The sequence below is a fragment of the Bombus pyrosoma genome, linkage group LG9 (genome assembly GCF_014825855.1).
Source record: "Bombus pyrosoma isolate SC7728 linkage group LG9, ASM1482585v1, whole genome shotgun sequence".
Classification (NCBI taxonomy): Eukaryota; Metazoa; Arthropoda; class Insecta; order Hymenoptera; family Apidae; genus Bombus; species Bombus pyrosoma.
In genome coordinates this window covers 12,332,750-12,354,275 of record NC_057778.1, presented here as the reverse complement: position 1 = coordinate 12,354,275, position 21,526 = coordinate 12,332,750, and the positions used below count along the sequence as shown (strand labels likewise).

General features: G+C 40.5%; 2 protein-coding genes across 6 annotated transcripts in view; both read right to left on the bottom strand.

The window, feature by feature from the left end:
- Positions 1-21,526, bottom strand: part of LOC122570479 (protein phosphatase Slingshot homolog 3) — a 72,531-nt gene that overhangs the window by 25,094 nt on the left and 25,911 nt on the right. For all 5 annotated transcript variants that reach the window (XM_043732843.1, XM_043732841.1, XM_043732844.1 and 2 more), the window contains one exon: positions 3,390-3,568. In XM_043732843.1, the coding sequence (XP_043588778.1) occupies positions 3,390-3,568 (179 nt within the window). The remainder of the gene's footprint in view (positions 1-3,389; positions 3,569-21,526) is intronic.
- Positions 9,279-20,212, bottom strand: LOC122570481. The gene is made up of 3 exons (XM_043732849.1): positions 19,343-20,212; positions 10,045-10,340; positions 9,279-9,594 (listed from the first exon to the last, which is right to left on the bottom strand). The coding sequence occupies exons 1-3, from the start codon at positions 19,448-19,450 to the stop codon at positions 9,567-9,569; spliced, it is 432 nt and encodes a 143-aa protein (XP_043588784.1). The 5' UTR covers positions 19,451-20,212; the 3' UTR covers positions 9,279-9,566.

Here is a 21,526-nt window from a genome sequence, read left to right as displayed (position 1 = left end):
ATTAAAACCGAGCACAAAAGATACGTCGCACAAAAAAGATCACCTCTCACTGTCCAAACATAACGACGCACGCTTTTTCACTCGCTTGTACCGTCTACTCGTTCCGATTGCAACTTTAAAAATACTGTTTATTGCTACTTTAAAGTGACTTCCGTCACAACAGCTCCGAGTCTCGATTTCCAAGTTGTAATCGTGGTCACGCGGTCGAGCAAACTCTCAACTCGAAATTACAACGGTAACGCAATTCCCCTCTTGCATCGCGTTACGACACGCGTTACACACATCCAACATAACCGTTAATTACGCATTATGTAAAGGAGCGGAGGGATTCGTGCAAAATCGGTGACCACGTGAACGTCACGCCGCCGCGTCGCTTTATTCCGACCAGAGGCACAAGTTCTCGACCGACGTTTCCGGGAAACCCATGTCGATTCCGCGATCAGCTTTCCCCGAGGAAACGGTACTGGTTCGTCATTACGGCCACGCACGCCGTTAACAACGATACACCGAATTAACTTTACGGCTCGACGGGACATTCGTTCTTCATTCGTTTTTGACCACTTTGACCACTTTTACCACTTGGTGAATGTCAATCGTAAAAAAAAAAACTATCGGTCGAAAATGTATCGATAGAAAGACATTGCTTCGAACGAGGGAACGTCAGTCTATGCAGTCGTCTATGCAATATTAAAGGTTATTTGACAACTAACGATAAGTGACATCTCCACCTAAGCGAATTTTATTAATATTATATAGCCAATATTACCAAATATCGTAAGCAACGATTTTTTAATTTTAAACAATAATCTTTTCAAGCGGCACTTGTTCAATCTTATGAATTCTTTGTTTCTTATTCGGCAAGTACTTTGAAACGCAGCCATCAACGGTGCATATTTTTACGAGACCTTTGCCTTGCTTTTGCCGTTCCTTAACTAGTACGATATCCGTTGCGATCGACGTTTTTAAAAAAATCTTTCACAATTACCTTTGAAACTTTGCGCACGATACAAGATAATTGCTTAAATTCTTCGCCCAACGACTGTTTTCTCGACTAGAAATTAATGGAAAAAGGATTTATCGAACCACGAACGTGCAATTAAAGGAAGAAAGAAGGAAAAAGACTGCCGCAACGGCGGAGCGTTTATAGAAAAGGGGGAAAGAACGAACGGAGAAAAAGATGATACAAAAATGATCCACGGCGCAGGAACGCGAGCTGACCAGTACTTGTGCTCGTTTTCTTTTCGTTCTCGATCCTTTTCTGGCGAACGGCCGCCTCTTTATCGCTAATTTGCCGCGAATTGCTCGCGTGATTCACTGTCTCAAACCGTTTAGATTCGTTCTTGTGTAGGCGAACCGACTATATAGCATACTCGAGCAAAAGAAACAGGGAGCAAACGAGAAGAAATTTGTCATCGTTAGTGGCTTTTGTTTCGCCGAATGAACATGCTACGACGATGGTAAATTCCAAACTCCGTACGCTTTGATCGTGAACATTTACTTTTACTCGATTAGTTTTCCAGCGAGTTAGTAATTCTGGGTATAATTACGTACGTATATAACGATATATGTATATATGGCAATAGTAAAATTATATAATCGTAATTATTAATCGCGATGGGTGTTCTTGTAATCGAAGATTTGTTATATCCCTTCGGTTTGTCAGTTAGAGCAGTTAGGTAGAGTGAGAGTGAAAAATACAAAGTCGGAACGATATAAAGATGATCCCGTGTAATTGGAATTCGTTCGAACGTAGTTGCGTTCGGTATGATTTTCGGCAAGAGCATCCTGGCAGTTTCAAGATCACGAAACCAACGAACTCTGAAAAATGGCTTGGCGATCGTGGAGCACGACCTTCCATCGTGACCTTGGTGCTCACCTGTCAAGCACCTTGCTGCTCTAACACGGCTTACGGTAACGCGCTCCATTTCCCTACAGCCGACGTACGTACGTATGAGTCTCGTGCAAAAGAGAGCGGTGCTGACCTTCGCGTTCACCTTTCCGCTCCGCGGTAGCTCGAGCGGTGCGTTCGTTTCTCGATCCACGGCCCGATGTACCGTTTCGAACCGCGGTTTATTCGCCTAATTACCGAGAGTTCGCATACGGCCGCATGCCACGCTAATGACTCACTGCTCGAGCTGAAAGGAACCGGACACTCGTACACGTATCTATAATAGTTTTGTATCGCGGCAAAAGTATTCAATCGTTTAACAAAACGATACGTTTTGTCCTTTTACGAGCAAATATAAAAATATCTGTATGTCGGTACGTCTGTGTTTGTGTTGTGTTGACTTAATTGCCAAGTTGAAACGGCAAACGATATCGTTACCACGTGACAGAGAGGAAAATTAGTAATGGAAAGAACGCGGTTCCTATACAAGGTTTACCAACTTCTAGACATTCAGAGGATGTATAGAACTATGAATAACGGCAGATGAAAATATTTTCTAAAAGAATGATCGGTTTCCTCGCCATTGCAAGATGGCTATCGCATCGCACATGGCCTAAGACTTTTGTGCTATACCGCATAAACGGGTACGTACAGAAATGCACGAACACGCGTGAGACGAGCGGAGTACGACCGGTTAGAAAGTGGTCGGCTCACCGATCGGATACCTTATTGGCAGATTTTAGCGAGATCGAAAATCTCCGTTACGCATGGCAAGGCAAGCTTTTAATTGCCTTGGTTAAGCTGGCGCGGCGCGGCGCGGCGCGGCGTCGAGTGATTTGTCCGCGCGCGGCTACGTCGCGTTTTTATTCGACGCGGAATAGGAGAATATCGAGCTGGAGGAGAAAGTACGGAACTATCTGCCGGCTGGAGCAAAAATCTGATAACCTGTAAAATCCGGCGTACTTTCGCCGTGCCTCCAACGAATCGGCAATGAGGGAAACCTACACAAAACCGTGTACAACAGGCTATACACATACAAAACAGGATAAAATCATATACCGCATGTACTTACTTCTGTAACTAATTGAAAACATTCAGTAGCAATTTCTTTCCGTCATATCGACGTGTCTGTCAATCAACTATCACATTTATTTTATTCCCAAGAGTTTATTTTCTTCGTTTTCTATCGTCTAGTTGTCTTACGTATTTCTATCATGCCGATATGTAATGCGTTTTCAAACTTCGGTCTGTTAAATATCGATGCGATTAAAATATCATCGAAGAAGACTAGTCAGTTTGAACTTTGATCGAATAAATTTATTTAAAATTCACATTGTAATTTATCGCGTAACTTTTGTGTGTGTGTGTGTGTGTGATTCGTTTAAACGAAAGCTAGATAGGAGGAATGTATCGCGATGATTGGACGATAAAGTAGCAAGCAACGGACAGGAAGATAGCAAGAGATACAGGGATCGGTTAAATTCGAAAATAGCCAACATACCCGTCGCCGTCGAGAGTAATGGCAGTGTCGGCCAGAACCCGAAGTACAAGACCAACGGTCGCCCTAGCGTGACAATCGATACCAAGAAGGCAGCTCTCCTCCGCATCCTGCCTTCCAGTGCAGGATACTACGACCAGGTATCTCGTCCTTCCTGGATGCACTGACTCCAGTTTCACCGCCTGAAATCAGAACGAACGGTTTCCCGTTACGAACGCCCGATTAAACTTCCGGTCAAGCAAACTCTCAGCTGAAAAGAACGATTGAACTTTGTCTTTTTATCGTCGATTCTCAAAAATATTTGGTAAAATTTTGTTTCCTATATAATTCTTTGATAGCGAAATTAAATTCCATTATTAATTCCATCTTCACTCGTTTTATCAAGGCGTAAATCAGCAAAAAAGAAAAAAGAAAGAAGAATAAAACAGCAGTAATTTCTATCACCGATAGATATGCACGAGTAGGTGTTACGTCAACATTCGTTTTTAGTAAAAAAAAAAAAAAATGTACTATTTAGATTTATAATTTAACTTCTTTTCCATCTGATAGAGCATGGTAGAGTATGGACATGAAACAACACAAACTATAGACAGTATTTTTGCAACATTTAGGCCCGACGAAGAGTAAAGAGGAAACAGAAATGAAAACATTGAGGGATTCTGATCGGACCTCGTACACTTGACCGGAGATCGCAATCGCAAAGTCGCGTTTCGCGAAACAGAAGTTTCCTGCAGGTTAATGACATCGCGAAGTACGGTTGCACAACCGTAACGTTCCCAACCGTTTCCGCTTCGCCACTGTTTCCTGCTTCTATCGATATCGATATTAAACCCGACGTCTATTACCACTCTCTCTTTCTTTGTACGAGCTACGACTGATAGCGACTATAATTTCGTTGCAACAAGAGAAGAGAAACGGAAAAGTAATAACTGCGTGTCGAGATTTCGAAGAAATTCCTTGGGAACGTGGTATTAGTTCCGACGGATCAAATATTATACAGAATATCACGCGTTTCGCGTCTTGATGTTTCTGTTGGGTTAATAAGGTAATTTGTCATAAACTATACGTACTTGAATCTATAAGTACAGGCGGAATTAATTATAAATCGTAATAATCTTGCATATTGCATATATTGTATATTGCGACAAATATTACCCTAGACGGAAACTTAATTTGTATTTAAAATGGGTAGAAAAATTGAATTATAATATTTTAAATCAATAGCTTCGGATATTAAATAAACTGTTATATTAAGATAACTGAGATATTAAGCAAACGTTTACTTAATATACGAATAAATTTACCAAGTTAAATCCAAAGACCGAACATAGGAAAACACATAGAATTAACGAATATTTTACTCGGCTCGTTGTTTGAATGGAAATCAAGATCCGAATGAAGAGGAGGCATTGAAATCTTTTTTCACTTAATAAAATGCATCAGTAAGTATTCATGAATGGTAAAGGTGCATGCATCGCGAACATAATACTAATTTCGATCGGTCGATGTTAGCTCTGCACATCCGCTATAATCATTTCCATTTAAAAAAATTATATCAGATTTACAGTCGACTTACAAACGATATTTCAATTTTTAATATTGCGTTCCCTGCAGCTCTCCTTTTCTTTTTCTTTTTTTTTTTTTTTTAATAACACGCAGTCTAGGTTACATAATGTGTAAGACCTTTTGGGTCAGTCCATTAATTCGTTCTAATTAAACTAAACGAAGCGACGAAACGTAAAGAATCTCCGGGTACGGTACAACAGCCAACAATCCATAGCACTCTTTTTCTCATGAGCGTATAAATTTCTCGCTCTACGAGCGTTACAGTAATTTGTTTTTTATTTCTCCTTCGAACAAGTTCAGCTTGCAATTTTCCAACACGACAGGTGTGTTTACGGTGAGAAAATAAAATATTTCATTCCTGTAGTTACTGTGATCGTAACCAAATGTCTCGATCCTATCGCGAAACTATTAAATTCAGAATTTAGTGGATAAACGCGCGCTGATAAATATTGATTGTACGTCGACAGTTTCGCTTGATACTAGGCCCACAAACCTTTTTCACTTTATTCCATCATTTTTATTTTACCACGCTTCGACCAACATTTTGACAATAATTAGACACACAAGATCAGAGATATGCCACGCATAGATAGCAATTTTTAGCAAAAAGAAAGGAAATTTTAATCGCCAAATTTGTAATGCAGTTGATTCGACTTGCTATTTGAAAGAAAACAATACGAGATAGGATTCTGCCGTGTAACAATATAGAATTAACGGTATCGTTAAAAAATTCGACGTTCGATTGCTGTGCAGGCTGCATCTAGAAGTATGGAAAAAGTAAAGTCACTTTCGAGCGAAGCCGAGACGGGTAAGAAACCAGTGCGCAGCGTCAGGAAATTACGGTAAGAACATCCTGGTAGGATGTTTTGCTTTTTCGTTTTCCTTTTGTTATTCAAGTTACTACGAACCGTAACTGTTTCTGAGAAGCCACGAAACAGTCACTTTTCCTAGTCTTTAGGAAGTTTAATAGTTTACATTCCATTATATTATTTCGCAACTTCAACAAAAGTTATAATTACCATAAACCATAAAACAAACTAGATAAACTAAATAGAAACAAAGTAAGCGAAGATTTACGATTCAGCGCGATTTACCTGTGTAAATTTGAGGAATGCCTTTTTTCACGAAATCGAGCTTAAAGTGCCGAGAACGTAGGTATACTCCTGTTCCTAGTGAAACTACAACAATTAACTGCTTGAAATATCTAATATCTAATTATGCAGATACCCCGGTATATGTACTTTTTTGCATTGTTATATCGTTATATTGCACGAAACGCTATTCTACAAGCGGCAGAAAATAATTAAAGTAAAACAACCCGACCGATGTTTCTTCTTTATAACAATGTCCAGCAAACTGTATCCGATAAGCATCTAACCAGATGATTCTGCACGAGAAAGCGAGTAAAGCATAAGAATAAACAAATTGCTCGTTATCGGTGAAATTTTCATGGAAATATAACTGGCGACACGAAGCTGTCGACTGTACATTTTGTGTGGTGGCGCGTTCAATTGCTGGGACATTGCACTTCCGGGCCCAGTAATTAACCACACTTAACCCTGTTAAACGGTTAATTAGGCAGGCCGCGTCTCCTTATGGGACAACACCAGCAGTCATGCCTATTTCCTTCCGCGATGCGTTTAGCTGCCAAAGTTTTGTAACGCGTGTTTGGCGAATAAAATCGCTCGATAAAGGTAACTAACCGCTGAGTCTGACTCGACGTTGTCTTTCGTTCCAGCCGCTACATCACGGCATCCGGAAATTAACATCGAACGACGATCATACGAGAATTCGAGTCTAGAAACGTTGTCTCGAATTAGATACTCCCGATCTCATCTGCTATATTTTTATCCAGTCGAACGAATTAATCCGTGGAGATGTTTGTTTCCTTTTCTTCGAGCTATATGTATATAGAAAAATAGAAAAAAACAATAGAGACAAATCGGCTGTACAATTTTGCATACTTTCGTAAATTAACAAGTTACAGATCCGAAACTACAAGTACACAGTTTTCCGCTATACAATTTCTTCGCTACGTATTTCACAGAGATCGTATGGCGACAAGGTGGCACCCAAACCCAGGTAACGCATTCTCGGTGGAAAATATTTTACCGAAGGCGATGGAACGGTACGTTGGCGCCGGAAGAGGCAATGGCCGAGCGTTTCGCAAACACGCACGAGCCCTTTTGTCGCGCGTACCTGAGACCAAGATATGGAAAAAGGCCAGAACGCGTTCGAGTGGCTGGCAAACGCGACCTTGGATAACTCGTCCCGCCTTCATCTCAACTCGCCCTCTTCAAGGACGTACGCGTGACGAAGAACCGAAGATATTCAGTAGGCAGGAGACGCGAGCAGTGGCCGGCACGCAGCGTGCTTTCGAGTGTCGTCTGAGAGCTCGGCAGAAACGTCTGGAGATGTTATCGTCCTCGTATAACTGCAACTCGTGCTCTGCCCGTATCAAACTCTCCCTCTCGATGTCCGACCGCGCGTCTCTCGCTTTCGACGCTGACCAGCTTTAACGCAACCATCATCTCTTCCTACTCGCTGCTATTACCTTTTCCTTTTTTACGTTCGGATTCTCGCCACTTATCAGAGTTAAATGACTGCAACTTGCTATGGTTTGGGTTTCTACTCGGATATTTTCCTGATTTTCTTACCCTTGAAAAAGTGTGCTCAATTTCGATATTGACCGAAATTTATGCTTCCTTTAAGTCTGCGATACTATGCGTTACAGCCAGACGCATTCTTAATAAAAACCAGCGAGATATCGTCGTTGCAGCGTTTAAACTAAACGAAACATCTAATTGTTGGGCATCTTCGATCGTTTTATCGGGACATTGTTGGCCGATGAACCGTGACAGTCCGTACGAGCGAGTCTCTCGCAATCTCACATCAAATATCGCAACGTAGACACGCGTTGTATCCGCTCGGTCTGAGAATTAGCGTTTCAGCTCGTACAGGATAGCAAACTGGGTCGTTGTACCTATGTCATACGATTATGCGCGTAACGCTCGGATAAACGACGAGAAGAAACGCAATCGTGTAGCTAGTTCGAGATATTGGTCGCGAAAAGAAACACGAGCCAATGCCCAAAGAGCACGCAAATCGTCATCGAAGCTGATTTCTCCAAAATCGATTCCGAGAATACATCCATCTTCGTTTGGCTAGAAAGCGGTAGTCGATAAATGACCGAATATAACCGGTCGATACCATTGGTTCACAAATTTCGCTTACGCTATGTTTTTGTTACATACTTCGTTGTGTGTACACACGTGTACGTTTGATCGTTTAAAATTTCTTCGCGTAATTTTATTTTTTAATTTAAACAAAGAATAATCGGTAAATATTGTCCTAGATCGCAAAAATGCTGCGCTAAATACATAGTAGGAACAATTGTAGGAACACCCTGTATAAAAGGAATAGCGTTGTCTAGGATCTGTAATTGAAATATCGAACGCCTTGCTACCAAACACAATTTCACTTTCAATTCCAAGCGCGTCAAGGATTTTGTGCGTCAACTTGAGCAATCCCACCACGCCGTACCTGCCGCTATCTGTGTCTCGCGATCGAAAGAAGGATCTGTTCGAGCTCGAGATGATTCGATCCGACGAAGCCACGAGGATCCCACGAGGATCCCACGAGGATCCCACGAGGATTCCACGAGGATCCCACGAGAAGGAATCGCGAAAGGCCACCGTGAAAGTGTTTCGCGATCGACGATGCCTGTGCTTCGTGAGCGTGCCGTGCCGCCGCGGCGCAGCTGCAGCGTCGTGAAACGAAAGCGAATCGTTGAGAGACGTCGCGTCGGTTCGGATCATCGAACGGGACCCCGCAGCCAGAAGTCAGGACTAAAAGGTTCCCGATCCACCGCTTCCCCTCACCGCAGTCGCTCCTTTTTCCCTTTCTATTCGCGATCGATGATAAATTCACACGGTCGCTTCGTTCCATTCTGCGAACGAGTCTTACCATCACCGAACGCTATAACACTCTCTTTCTCTTTCTCTCGTTGTGTGAGCGAAATAATACATCGAGAAATGGCGGTACGAGCGAACGAGCTGATACAGTACAGTCAGGCCAAAAGCTTGAAAACGCTCTATGACTCCTGATCTCGTTCGTACGATAATGAGCAATCTCGTACATATTCGATATCTATTATTCTATTATTTTCATCTTCATCGTATAATAAATCATGGTCAATATCTTCGACGCTGGACACTATCTGGACGCTGGCATATTCCTCTTTGAGAAATGTATACGCTACAGCGTCGATATCGTGTCGCAAACAACATTATTGCTTGATACGTACGGTACAGGTGGATGTGGCTCGATTCGGTAAACAGCTCGTGTTGTTAAGCGGCCGGTAGAAATAATTGGTCTTTGCTTAGCGATGTGGTTCTCGCGAAAGCTACCACCAGCTTTTGGGAAACCAAGATCGCGGGCGAACGGTGGGTGGCAACATGAGAAATCAGATTTGTCATAAGTCACCAACGAGCGCGATGATGCGCTAGGCATGCTCGTCCGCTGATATCGTTTAGAGACTTGGCTAGCAGGTGTGCTAACGCCATCGTATGTACCGAGTGCGATCACTGTTGTAACATCGTCACGGTGAAAGGGTTAGACGTGCAAAAGACAGTGCGTTGTGCTAAAACGTATGACAAAATACATATATTCTTCTATAGAAACGTAATTTAAACAATTACGTTTAGTAAGTAATTTAGCTTGCTATACTAGCGACACTAGCGATACTACAAGCATAACATCAATACATCGAGTAATATGGAGAATAATGTAACCACTAAAAATGGACGTATCGAATTAATACGTCGCTATAACGGGTAATGAACGTTAGATGGCTCATCTACGATGACGCATACTTTACACATGACCTTAAGATAGTGCTACTTTTAATCATCATCCTACGGTTTGTTTTATCGAGAAACAAAATAAGCTGAAGCATACTCTATCCATAAATCTCGCGCAGGCGGGAAGAACACACACCAAGAAATATCAAGAGTTTAAACTCATTCACGCGAAATAACTCAAGCCAAAATGCGTATCTACGTCCAATACGAGCAACGAAACAATTTCTTACCCTCTTAGTGGGTAGGAAACGTATGCTGACTGGGTCAAAAGGCGGCTCCATTTGGTCGAAGCAAGAAACTGTGACCGATTCGAACACGAGCTCCGAAAGTCAGTGAACTTTCTCAGGACGATCCAATTACTCGCGACACGAGAACGAGGCATTCGCGAGTATTGGCTCACCGCAGACATCCGTCGATTTTCGATCGGAGAACAAGAGTAATCGATGCACAAATTTATGCATTCATAATAGAGCGACGTTGACTTTATTTCGTTGGATCGTATCGTATTATTCGGCGCGTCTATTACCTGTAACTAAATGTTAGTCACGTTACCGTTCGTAACAAGCGTCTGACAATCGTCAGATCAAGTTTAAATTACTTGTCAAGAAATGTAGTAACAATATATTTAATTATCTACCATATATATTTGTAATTCTGTAATTAAAGTACAGCATTTTAAAAACCTTTGAAAATGCCTAGTCGTCAATAGAAAGAAGAAAAATGAGAACGGCCAAGAGTGGTACATTCGAGATCTATTGTTATTCTGGTGTATGTGCCCGCGCATGATAAAAGGTGTAGCGAGTTAACTCGTGCCGAACCAGTTTCACGGGTGCAAAACGTCGTGCCGGCCCTTTCGAAAGTGGAGCAAGTTTATCGGATGTCGTGATGGCAGGTTAGCCGTAGTTGCTCTGCGTCACATTGTCTTTTAACCCAATGTCGCCGTGCTTAATTACGGTTAATTCGTTTTCCACTGGACGACAGGAGGTCTATCCTAACGACGTCTTAATGTTCATTATTATGGTTATTTTCTAAAAAGAAAACAAAACAAAAAAAAAAACACTCTCTCTCCAGCGATGAAAGTGACTTACTTTTTATTATTTGGCACACGCTTTCTACGACATAACCTTTGAAAACAAGTTAAATAATAATTTTAATGCAGGTTCGATCGTACTTGAAACTATCGATCACGTATTATCTCTTGAAGTATTCATATTGGCAAGATATTTACGAAGAGTTCGAACAAAACGTATCGATCTTCTTTGCAAAGTGCTCGTGAAGTATTCAAAGTTTTCTAGCCAGATTATAAGCTACTTAAAATATACTTGGTCTAATGGGTAATTTTTTGATCAGAAGAGGGCCGTGACGGATGATGTGGTTTCTTGCACACCACAACTTTGTCCACGTCTTGTACGACCAAGAGACATCGAGGTCAACGGATCGGACGCGTCTTTCTCGTCCATAACGTCGCGTCGACTCGGTTACGACAATATCTCCGTACTCTCTGTTAACCTCGATAGAAAGTCGTCGGCCAGAGAATCGTACGTAAAAAGGACAAACTTTCTGGAAAAATCACTCCATTTACTCAATTACATGTTTTCTGGTATTATTTACGAGCTTGTCCCACTTTTCCACCGTATTTGCTAACACCGTTCTTCGTCAAGCGATTTACGTTGAACTCATGGCTATTAGACGTTTCGCATTTCGTTCTCCCCCGCTCTTTTTCATTTAATTTCGTGCTGGTACGCTTCAAACCAATAATAATATTTGGCGAAGGTACAGAAATAATAAGCATTTAACCAAAATCTTTAGATTTCTTTCGTCCGTTTCTTTCATTCATTAATCTTAATTTTCTAGTATAAAATGAATAGTTTCAACGGTCTGATTGCCAATAGTATCCTATTTTTGAGTCACTTTGTTTTTCCTATCCTATTACGGATTTTTTCATTACGATATTCTCGAGAGGTACGATATTTGTTACTGTCAGAGATTTCACTTCTACGAGATCAATCCTTTTTCACGCTTTGTGTTGTGCAATAGGTATTTCACGTCGATGCACGTCACGTAACGAAAATAGCGAATACATTACGTGAAAATGATGAAAAATGGTTCTGTCGTTAACCAAATTTCTTTCATTTAGCTTGCCGGATTTGCGAATGCTCCATTTTAAAATTATATATTTTATATTTTAAAACTAAATTTATACAAACAACAGATCGATGGCTATTCATAATCGCTCGTTTCAAAAAAAAAAAAAAAAAAGAAAAGTTTGGATCGGATGAGCGATATAATTCGTTAGAAATGGTAATGATGCTAAGTTTAGTTCTCCTCAAAATCCATTATAGATTTAATCATTTCATTACAAGTCACGGAAGATTCTGCTTTAACATTTACCGCAAAACTGCAATTACTAATACATAACAATCGTAATAAATATTCGTACTACATATATAATGTCTAAACCGTGTTAAACTAAATTGTATGGTATTTGAAAACTCGGAGTAACATATCATCGCTCATAAAGTTCAAAGTAACGTAACTAATAAAATGCTAAACTTTCTTCTCCTATTGTATATAACGTGATGATTGTCACGTTCTTTTATATATCAATATTCTTTGAAAATAATTCCTCGCTGAACTAAAAACAGGAAAAAGAAGAAAAAGACTAGGTTTCATTTTAACTGGTATACGATGTTTCGTACATGACTCACAATTTTTTGCTCTGCTCTCTCATTGCGGAAGAAAAAGTTGTTTCGTTACTTACGTAATTACGATGCATTTTACTTGTGTCAGTGATATCGTTTCCTACTCTCTTCCTCGTTTGATTCAATTTTTATAATGTCTGGTCGTATAACGTGAGTATAACAATTCGTTGAACATTAAATTTAATTTATTTATTTCTTTATAAGCGATATCCTGAAATCGAAGCATTTAACGATAGATAAAACTTTCTGCGTGTATAGGAAGATAACCTTATAAATATACGTAACATAAATTCATGAGCGTAGTGTGATCTAGAATCAGTAAGTATACGTGAAAATTAAGACTCGTCTGTTGCTGTTCGTAGTTTACTTCAAACGCCTCGTGTCTACATCTTGTTAGCGAAAATTTAAACTATCACTATTTCTGTTCGTTAGAGATTTTGTTACCAGACTAGTGATACGATTAGCGCTTATCCGTCAAAAATTAGGCGGTTTATCACGAAGCAGTTTGTCAAACACGTCGTGCAGAGAATATATCGAATCTAGCATCCATTAGAGATACGTCTATGGGCACATGGATAAAAGCATTCTAGAAAAAGACAGAAGAATGCTCTTCTTATCATTATTATTACTTACCGTTATGTAATCCTTTAGTATACAATTCGGTTACAAGTCGATCGTTGCTGACAATGTTCTTTAATATCTGTAATATCTGAAGGAGGATCGTAAACAGAAAAAGTCTATACGTAAAAGAGTGGAGCACAGTGGCGATCTGGTGCATCAGGAAGTTACAGTAAAGCGAACTATTTTCTCGAAGCTATATAAGCAAAGCTGTTGCCGTGTTTCATTGACCTCCGATTACGCGTATGATTTTCTTGATTATGAGAAAAATCAGGTTCATTGTATCGTAGCTATGAAAGCGTATTTGACGATAAATAGCGTTTCCCAGGCTGCTCGTCAAACAAGTAACGGTATTGTGTAACGACTTGCACGTGAGTCGACTGGTAAACGCAAATCATGGTCAGACATGACGGATTAGTTATTCTAAAATTCGTGCACAGTCCGAAAAATACCAAACCATTAGCGTAACAAAAAAGATTAATCGCATAAGCGACAACGAGAATCGGAAAGATACATTTGATAGCTGGAATATATCGTATTACGTATAGGTTTTGAAAGGTTTTGAAATTGAATAATTTTCAAATCTCATTATCCTGAAATTCTAATATAAATCGAGGATCCTATCGTCGTGTTCATTTAACTTTTAACGACAGAATAGATTTTGATTTTCGTAATTACGACACCTGTTCGGTTGATATTTTAGAAAATTTCAAAGAGAAAATGGTGTTGCACGATAGGTGTTAATTATGTGAAAATAGAATGTCCGGAATTTCGATAGAACCTATCGTTCAAGCTAAGACTTCCGATTGAGTTTCTTCGCTTCATCCACGAATTGACCAGATTTCCAACAGCAGATTAATTTTGAAAATCGTCGTTACCTCCGGTATATTTAATTTTCATCCTAACAAAATGTTACGAAAAACCATCACAAATATTACCACGCTGAAACAATATTACAAATTTTATCGTGCTAGTATATTATTTTAAAGAAAATAAAACAACGACCGAACCAAACGCGATACATATCCGGTGAAAAGGAAACAAACAGACACGGATAAGTGTTATTCCACCGCTAACTGAACGCGCAACCCGTTCTAAAGTAGACTTCTATCTCGAGCTTTACGTACACACACGTAAACTCGACGGGCTACGACTCGACTAACGAGTTTTTATCAAGCTAATAAGCAGATCGGTGAAACGAACGCCAGTTCTGTGAGATGCGGTCCAGACTGTCCGAGAATGTTCGTTCCAGTTGCACAGGTGTCCTCCGAGATTCCGCGCTGCGTAAAAACCCGAGTAATTATAAGTCGACGAGATACGAGCAGTGTTGCTCGACGACAACGAATGCGCCTACTGGTACATGGCTTCCATCGGTCAGTCTTTTAACATTTCATCTTAGTTGTGTTGCAACTTTTCAATCAAACTCGTTCTTTCAATTTCGCACTTTGCGCCGTTGAACGCTTCCTGGATGCCTAGAGGAAAGTGGATCGTTAGAACGGAATAACGATTGAAAGAACGAGAGTAGATGGAGGATTTTAGCGAAATTTTAAAAGGGATGTTCCACCGATACGGTGGGATATTATTTACAACTTTCAATAAATTATTTAAGCTCCTGTATTATCTTCGTTCAATCAGAAATGCGACAAAATAATATACAAATAATAGAATTAATCAACGATAAGGTTTTCATTTGAAATTAGTTTTTAATTAGCTATACGTTAACAGACACGTTGATACTTTAGAAATCAACATATTTATTATCGACACCTTATCTCACATCTGCTCATAAATTACTTTCTACGATTTACCAATTTATCTCTATAGCCATAAAACCGTTATCAACCCCGAAAGCTCTGTACTCTTTCGCGATTACCGAAGAAAAACAAGCCTTTCGTCGAAATCGCTGCGTGGATCACCGATTACGCAACGGGGCCGTATTTTTTCTCACGTTAGGCAAGCGCGATTATATCAAGAGCACCGCGTGCACATTTTGACACGGCTCGGTTGCAAAACCGTGGCTTTTGTCAGCGAATGGAATCGCTCAAGTCCGCGGACCAGTTGCTTCGTCGCGAACCGTGACGAACGGGTCTGCGATACCATCGTTTATTTATGTAATCGCGCCGTTTGCGAATTTTCTTCCCTGCTTCGTACCTTTGTCATCATAGCTAAGCAACGACCTTCCGCCTTCGTACAACAAGTTTTTGTTGCAGAAATCCCTCTAAATCGGTATCGGCTAATTCGGTGTGAAATATATCGAATACGAGGTACAAAAGATTTTGAATGACATTCGCGAATCACTCCACGTTTCATCTTTGTTCTGCCTTTGAATGTTTCTCGAGAAAGTGTACAAATCTCGTTAACGATACCTAAGCTCGTATCTGCCAAAGTAGGATAATTTAAAACCTAGCATAGAATCGATTTCACGCGTTTCGCGCTCGTATACATTCTTCTCTGGAAACTTATCTGAAAAAGTTCAGTGCAAAAACGAGAAACCACCACCAAAGAGTACCGTAAATCTTGGAAGTGGTCGGAAACATGGGTCTTATCATCGCGTCGAAGTGGGTACTCGCAGGATCGCCCGGACAGGCCAATTACACCTGCGTTTGCAAATTCACGGCATCCTGTTGGAGAGAAGGTGAACAGGTACCAAAGACACTGAGGCCAACAGCTTGTGTGTATATCGTGGCCCGAATGCGTGCGTTCACTTCACGGGACATACCCGGACGTACAGATCAGAAAAACTACTTAAAAGTTACGGTATCGCGTAATAGGCGGACTGGGCTTAATGGCCGTTGGCTGGTGTCCAGGCGAAAAGATTCGAAGAAATTCGTTTCACGGGATTTATGTCGGAATAAAACGGCCAACGGTATTGAGACAGGCTACCGTATTTTACCGACATTTTACGTCACTGATTTTCTGGGAAAGCTATTCATTCGGTAGCTACTTTTCGTAGAAACGCGAAAAGAAAAATCGTCTATAAATCTAGAAAATAAAAAAGACTTAAGCTTTTTATTAGACCGATCAAAGGCTCTCTCCAAACGTTATCCTATCGTCAATGTTCAATCGGATTAAGGAAGAAAGAAATTAAAGAAGAGATTTGCTACGAGTCAGGTATATTCTATATTAAGAAACTGTATAATAAGTATATCACGAATAGTCAGAATATTCGTACGACAATCTTACATAAATTTAAATTTGGCAAAAGTGGCAGGAAAGTAGACTTTTTTAAACGATCCTTTATTCCATCTATCAGATATTTTTGATGCGTGCGATTGAGTGGACTGCGTTATGCGTTAGGCAATCTCGACGCATCTGACAGTGAAAGAAGGGCGAGAAAAGAGAATTTTCACGAGGCCAGTGCCTTGAAATTGAACAGGGCGCGGCAAGAAGAATCGAACGAGAAGCAAAAAGAAGCAAGAAAGGTGGTGGCCAGAAGCCGGTCGTAAAACCCGTTTTAGCAGAGCTCGAGTGGCGAGATAGCCCAGTTTTGTTCAGAGAGTGTTCGAACATTGAAATTAGACTTGTTGACTTCCGACGAGATGCTTCATCGTGAATAGAAAATCTGTTTGACGAAAGAATATAAAATCCGTTTAAAAGAAATACGTTTCCAATCGGTCAAATAAATAAAAGTATCGTGAATCGCGTTTTCATAGCTGATTAGCTATATGGTGATTTTCATCCTAACGTAAATATAAATTATACGATTTGTTCTGATTCTCCGATAACGTTCGATAGATGTTCCTTTATGGTTCGAAGTAGAATTTTATCGATATTTACTCGTGTCGTTTAATTTTATTTTGTACATTTTATGTCACGTCTACCATTCAAGGGAATAACTTTTATAGCTCTCCTATAAAAGACTGCCATAATTTCGAATCAAATATTACATTTTCAAAAACATAGATGGTTACGGATACAACGGTTACGGATTTTCCACTGATGGACAAAAATCCGGAAAATTGGCTTCCTTTCTAACTGCCGCATTATATAATCTTCCTCGGTTCCTATCAACTCCTATGGTAACTTGGCTTTTGAGACACGACGCGACACGACGCGACACGATGCGACGTTCAATTTCGTTCAACTCTGTCGCGGTACATAGTTGATACAGTAGCAAAGAACAAGTTCGGCCGGATCTAAAACACGCTTCTGCGGCTATATAAATCGCTCTCCCGTTCAGTGGACGGAACTATCGCGATAAATTATCAGCGCCCACGCGACACTGCTTTTCCGCGGTTTCGTAAGGTCAGCGTTACCGATAAAACCACGTTGACGTCGATATTCCGGACGATCATCTCAGCTCCGGACGAACGCTCCAACGTTGCGTAGGTTCGATCAATTTATTCTGCCGCTACGTCCACTAATGTTACTTGATAAATATTACACGAGTAGTGTTTGGTTCGTGTTTGCCACGTGGGTTATCACTGCAACTATCAAACTCGACGAAACGACTCGTTTCAGTTTATTTTTCCTTCCCCCCCCCCCACCCTCCTTTTTTTAAATTACTATCGACACTTACAAGCTTTTGGTAAAATTAACGTTAACCTTCGATCGATGTTGGCTTATCAAGATTAAAATATGATTACACGTATATACCTATATCTTTACATAAACCAGAATCCATCCCACGGTCGAAGCGGCCACTAGCTGTGCAAATATAATTAGTGGAACCGCGATAATCCTAAGGAACTGTCATAAAACTAAGCATTTGTACTTTACCATTAGGACCCTTAATTGTTATAAAATACATTCAAGTCGAGGCGTTCCTTATGGTTATCGTTCAATCAGGTAAAAAATGGAAAGGTCGGCTTTTTCCATGTTCAACGGTCATTTCCACCCGCAAGCGAGCGGTGATGGAGTGACCAACCCCCTGCAATAGTTTTCCTCTGCAACAGCATCGTCACCGAACTTGACTGGTTTATCAACCTTAGAGTCAACATCTCTTGACTGGTTTTTCATCCATTGACCAGTCATCGGTATTAACTTACTATTTATACGTCTCTGAGAATAGGTCTGTACGCAAGTCGTCTAACTATTTATATCTACAAAGTTGTTGGAATAAAGCATGTATTATAACCTGTTACTTTAGTGTTATAATCAGTCAACCACCTCTATTATCCTAAACGAAATAAGGGATCGACCAATTCGTGGCGTGGATTAGTCGAATCATAGCGTCCAACATCTATCCTTATCCCGTATGAATGTATAATTTATAATTCTCTTTTTATATCATTACCTTGCAAAAAAAAAATGTATCCTATAAATGATATCAAATCGATCAACCACGACATAGGGAACATTATCGTCTTATCGGGAAGAAATTCGTTGTCAAAAGTCAAACGCAACATTCGTGAAATCGACATCGTACGTCAAATGACACAAGCATTGTTTATCGCGAATCTTTGTGACACATTGAAATCATTGCTGACGGCATTCGCCATTAACTAGACGACCTAAAGCGAACTCATCGCCATTCATCCGCGTTTAATTAATTATAGGCAACTCATTCTGCTCGATCAAGACAACGTACTACATATTACGTTACTGCGCGGCTAACGTATATCGATAGAATATGGATAGTTTACATCATCGTGTATATTCACCTGATGTAACCGCTTTGTATTACCATTTGTTTATACTAATATATAATAACCAATAAAAGCAGCATTTCATTCCTCGAAATATACAAGAGAAAATTTATATATATACAGTATATATGTATGTATATACGTATGTATGTATCGTTTTCCTCAGAAATTGATATTTATTTTAGTTAGTCGATCCAATTTCACTCAACTGCTACGCTATTTCCACCACGTTTATCGAAACGGATAACCAATTTACCAGTCTCATGCCGTATTTTTTATCTACAAAACATAGGCTGAAACCCCTGTAAAAGCAAAAAACTACCTCCAATATTTAAAAGTTTTCCTCGCTAACAGAACGAAATACGATCGATCGAAGCGTGCGTCACCAGAGAAAATCCCGATTCCAGCGAATAAACGAAAACCAAAAGCGTAGCACAATGCGCCGGAAGTGGGCAAGCGAATAGGTTAATGGTCGGCCAGGTCACTGACACTTTCCACATAAAAGGTTCGACTCGAGGGCAAGTTGCATGCGTGCGTTTAACTGCGAGCGTAAAAAGTAACGGGCCCTGTTGAAAAGCAGTGGACGAAACGACCTGTGGCGAATCATACGTTCCCCTTACCTCGTTGTCCTTGTAGGGACCAGTTTCTCGTCCCGCAACCGCTCGCAGAGGAATCCCGACAGCTTTAACAAGCGTGAATGCGTGTTCTGTCCAGAATTCTAATACCATATTTCGCTCGTACCTAACGCGTACATTCTGTTCCTATTGCTTGTTTCGTGTCTCGTACGTCGATAACTTGGCCAGCTATACAGAACGTCAAGATCAAATGGTCCTGAGTTCTATGCAGTTGAATGGCTACGACCGATCAGCTGATTGTCACGTGGATGTGTTTCTCCGATAGCGGTCCATCTTTTCTTCGATTGGTACTCGGCCAGATAGATAACAACTCGAAATAACGTATTATTTCAACTAATTTTTCACATTTTTGTTCCTTTTTCTTTTTTCTTTTTTTCTTTTTTTTTTAATAACATGGAACACAAAGAGAAATAAGAGAAAGAGAAATTCAAAAGAGCGAAGAGACACGTTTACTGACTTTCTTGAAAAAGTAGCCAAAGATATATTCCAATTCGTTGGGTCAAAAGGTTAAGCTTGAACGTAAATCACTCAATTTGTATAATTCCAAAGAGTGAAAAATCATGCATACCTTCATGCAGAGCATCGATCTTCGATATTTCAGATTTCGTAAAATATTTGAATTTCAACATCATCTAGCGGCTAACACCATCTTGTCAGTAACGATCGAACCGTTTCTTATTTCAATTTCATTTCGTAGGAGCATCGTGGATCATCGTTATGCAAATCGGAGGTTATTATTGAAACACAACGGACGATCCGCAAAAGTCGCTATTCTGCTCCTCGTCGGCGATGTAACAAGTTTGAACTGGGTCGAGGTTCGTCGAAGCTTATTTTTCTAGAGGCCAGTTTGCATCCCTGCCGAAGTAGACCCGTGTCAAGGACGACGTGAAATTCGTGTTTCTGCACTTGATACAAGCCTTTTCGTTTTTTTTTTTTTTTTTTTTTTCGCATAGTGCTATTGTATTAAAAATACGTAATCTCGTCTGGACAAAAGCAATGCACCACGCTCGATCATTTCTTTTAGCCTTTATTTAGGATTCAAGACAGTTTAAACGGTGAAATCGAATTTTTCTTAAAGTGATTACAAAAATATTCTAGAGGGCGGGGGGAGGGGGGAGTTAAAAGAATCGAATGAAATAGAATCTCGAATCTGGTTCGACATATGATCATAGGGTCAACGGCATTGAGAGTCGTCGCTCTAATTCAAAAAGTACTGTCACCGTCGCATCCAACACGCGACACACGCGTGACGACCTGGAATCTTCCACGTGGGATCGGTACGAGCCGCTGGTGTCGTTGAAACTATCGCGAAGTGGGCTAAAGGCGACCCACATGCGCGGGTCGTCGGCGAACGCGACACATTGAGGTCGCGGCCGATGAGAAACGACCGCTTCCGCTCGGCAAACGACTCGAGACGTGTTTGTCGTTTCAAAAGACTTACGCGACCAGTTTCTTATCATCGAGCCAGACTTCCTCGTGCGCGCGCTTCACGAACTGATATCGGCGTTAAAGTCCGTTTCATCGATCTTTGATGGCGAATGCTCATGTACGTTCAATACGCAAAATGTCACCTTTCCCATCCTACGTTCCTTGCTTTAATTTATATAACTAAGCACGAAAGAAAAAGATATCGATACTTATTTGCCGTAAAAGTGAAAACTTGCACATTCGTGGTTTTCGCGTAAAACGGGCCAAATGATTGCTTATATCGTTTACATTGCTTCCAATTCCGATGAACGTACGTTTATTCGTATTCCAAAACTAACATAAACCGAAATCGTGTAACGATCAACATCGGTCGGTCTTAAACTTTCCAATCGCACCGAGGCAGCTACGTTTTTCCGAAACAACAGTGACCACTTTTCATTCCGAACGTAGAAAGCTACGCGTTTGTCAGAGATTTCGCAATCACCGATCGCTGCTTTGCTCTCGTTAGGATTGGCTGACGTCACGGTGCTATTACCTGTTGGTTGTTCACACAGGTTCTGGACTTTCTGCAGTGGCAACGTAAACGACATAGTGAAACATGATAATTTTAGACGGGACGCTCGTTTCCAATTTCTCCGATGGAAAATGCGTTCAAAGATACTCAACTATTAGCTCATCTTTGACGAGAGAAATACTTTTTGTATATTATAAGCAAAAATAGATAAATAATTGGAAAGAAAG

What these genes read in the sequence shown, in the direction of transcription:
- LOC122570481 (XM_043732849.1), bottom strand. Translation starts at nt 19,450, where the DNA reads ATGGTATTAGAATTCTGGACAGAACACGCATTCACGCTTGTTAAAGCT. An exon ending in GTCCCTACAAGGACAACGAG is followed by an intron (nt 10,341 to 19,342) that starts GTAAGGGGAACG and finishes ATTTAGTTACAG; the next exon opens with GTAATAGACGCGCCGAATAA. An exon ending in GTTTCCTACCCACTAAGAGG is followed by an intron (nt 9,595 to 10,044) that starts GTAAGAAATTGT and finishes CATACGTTTTAG; the next exon opens with CACAACGCACTGTCTTTTGC.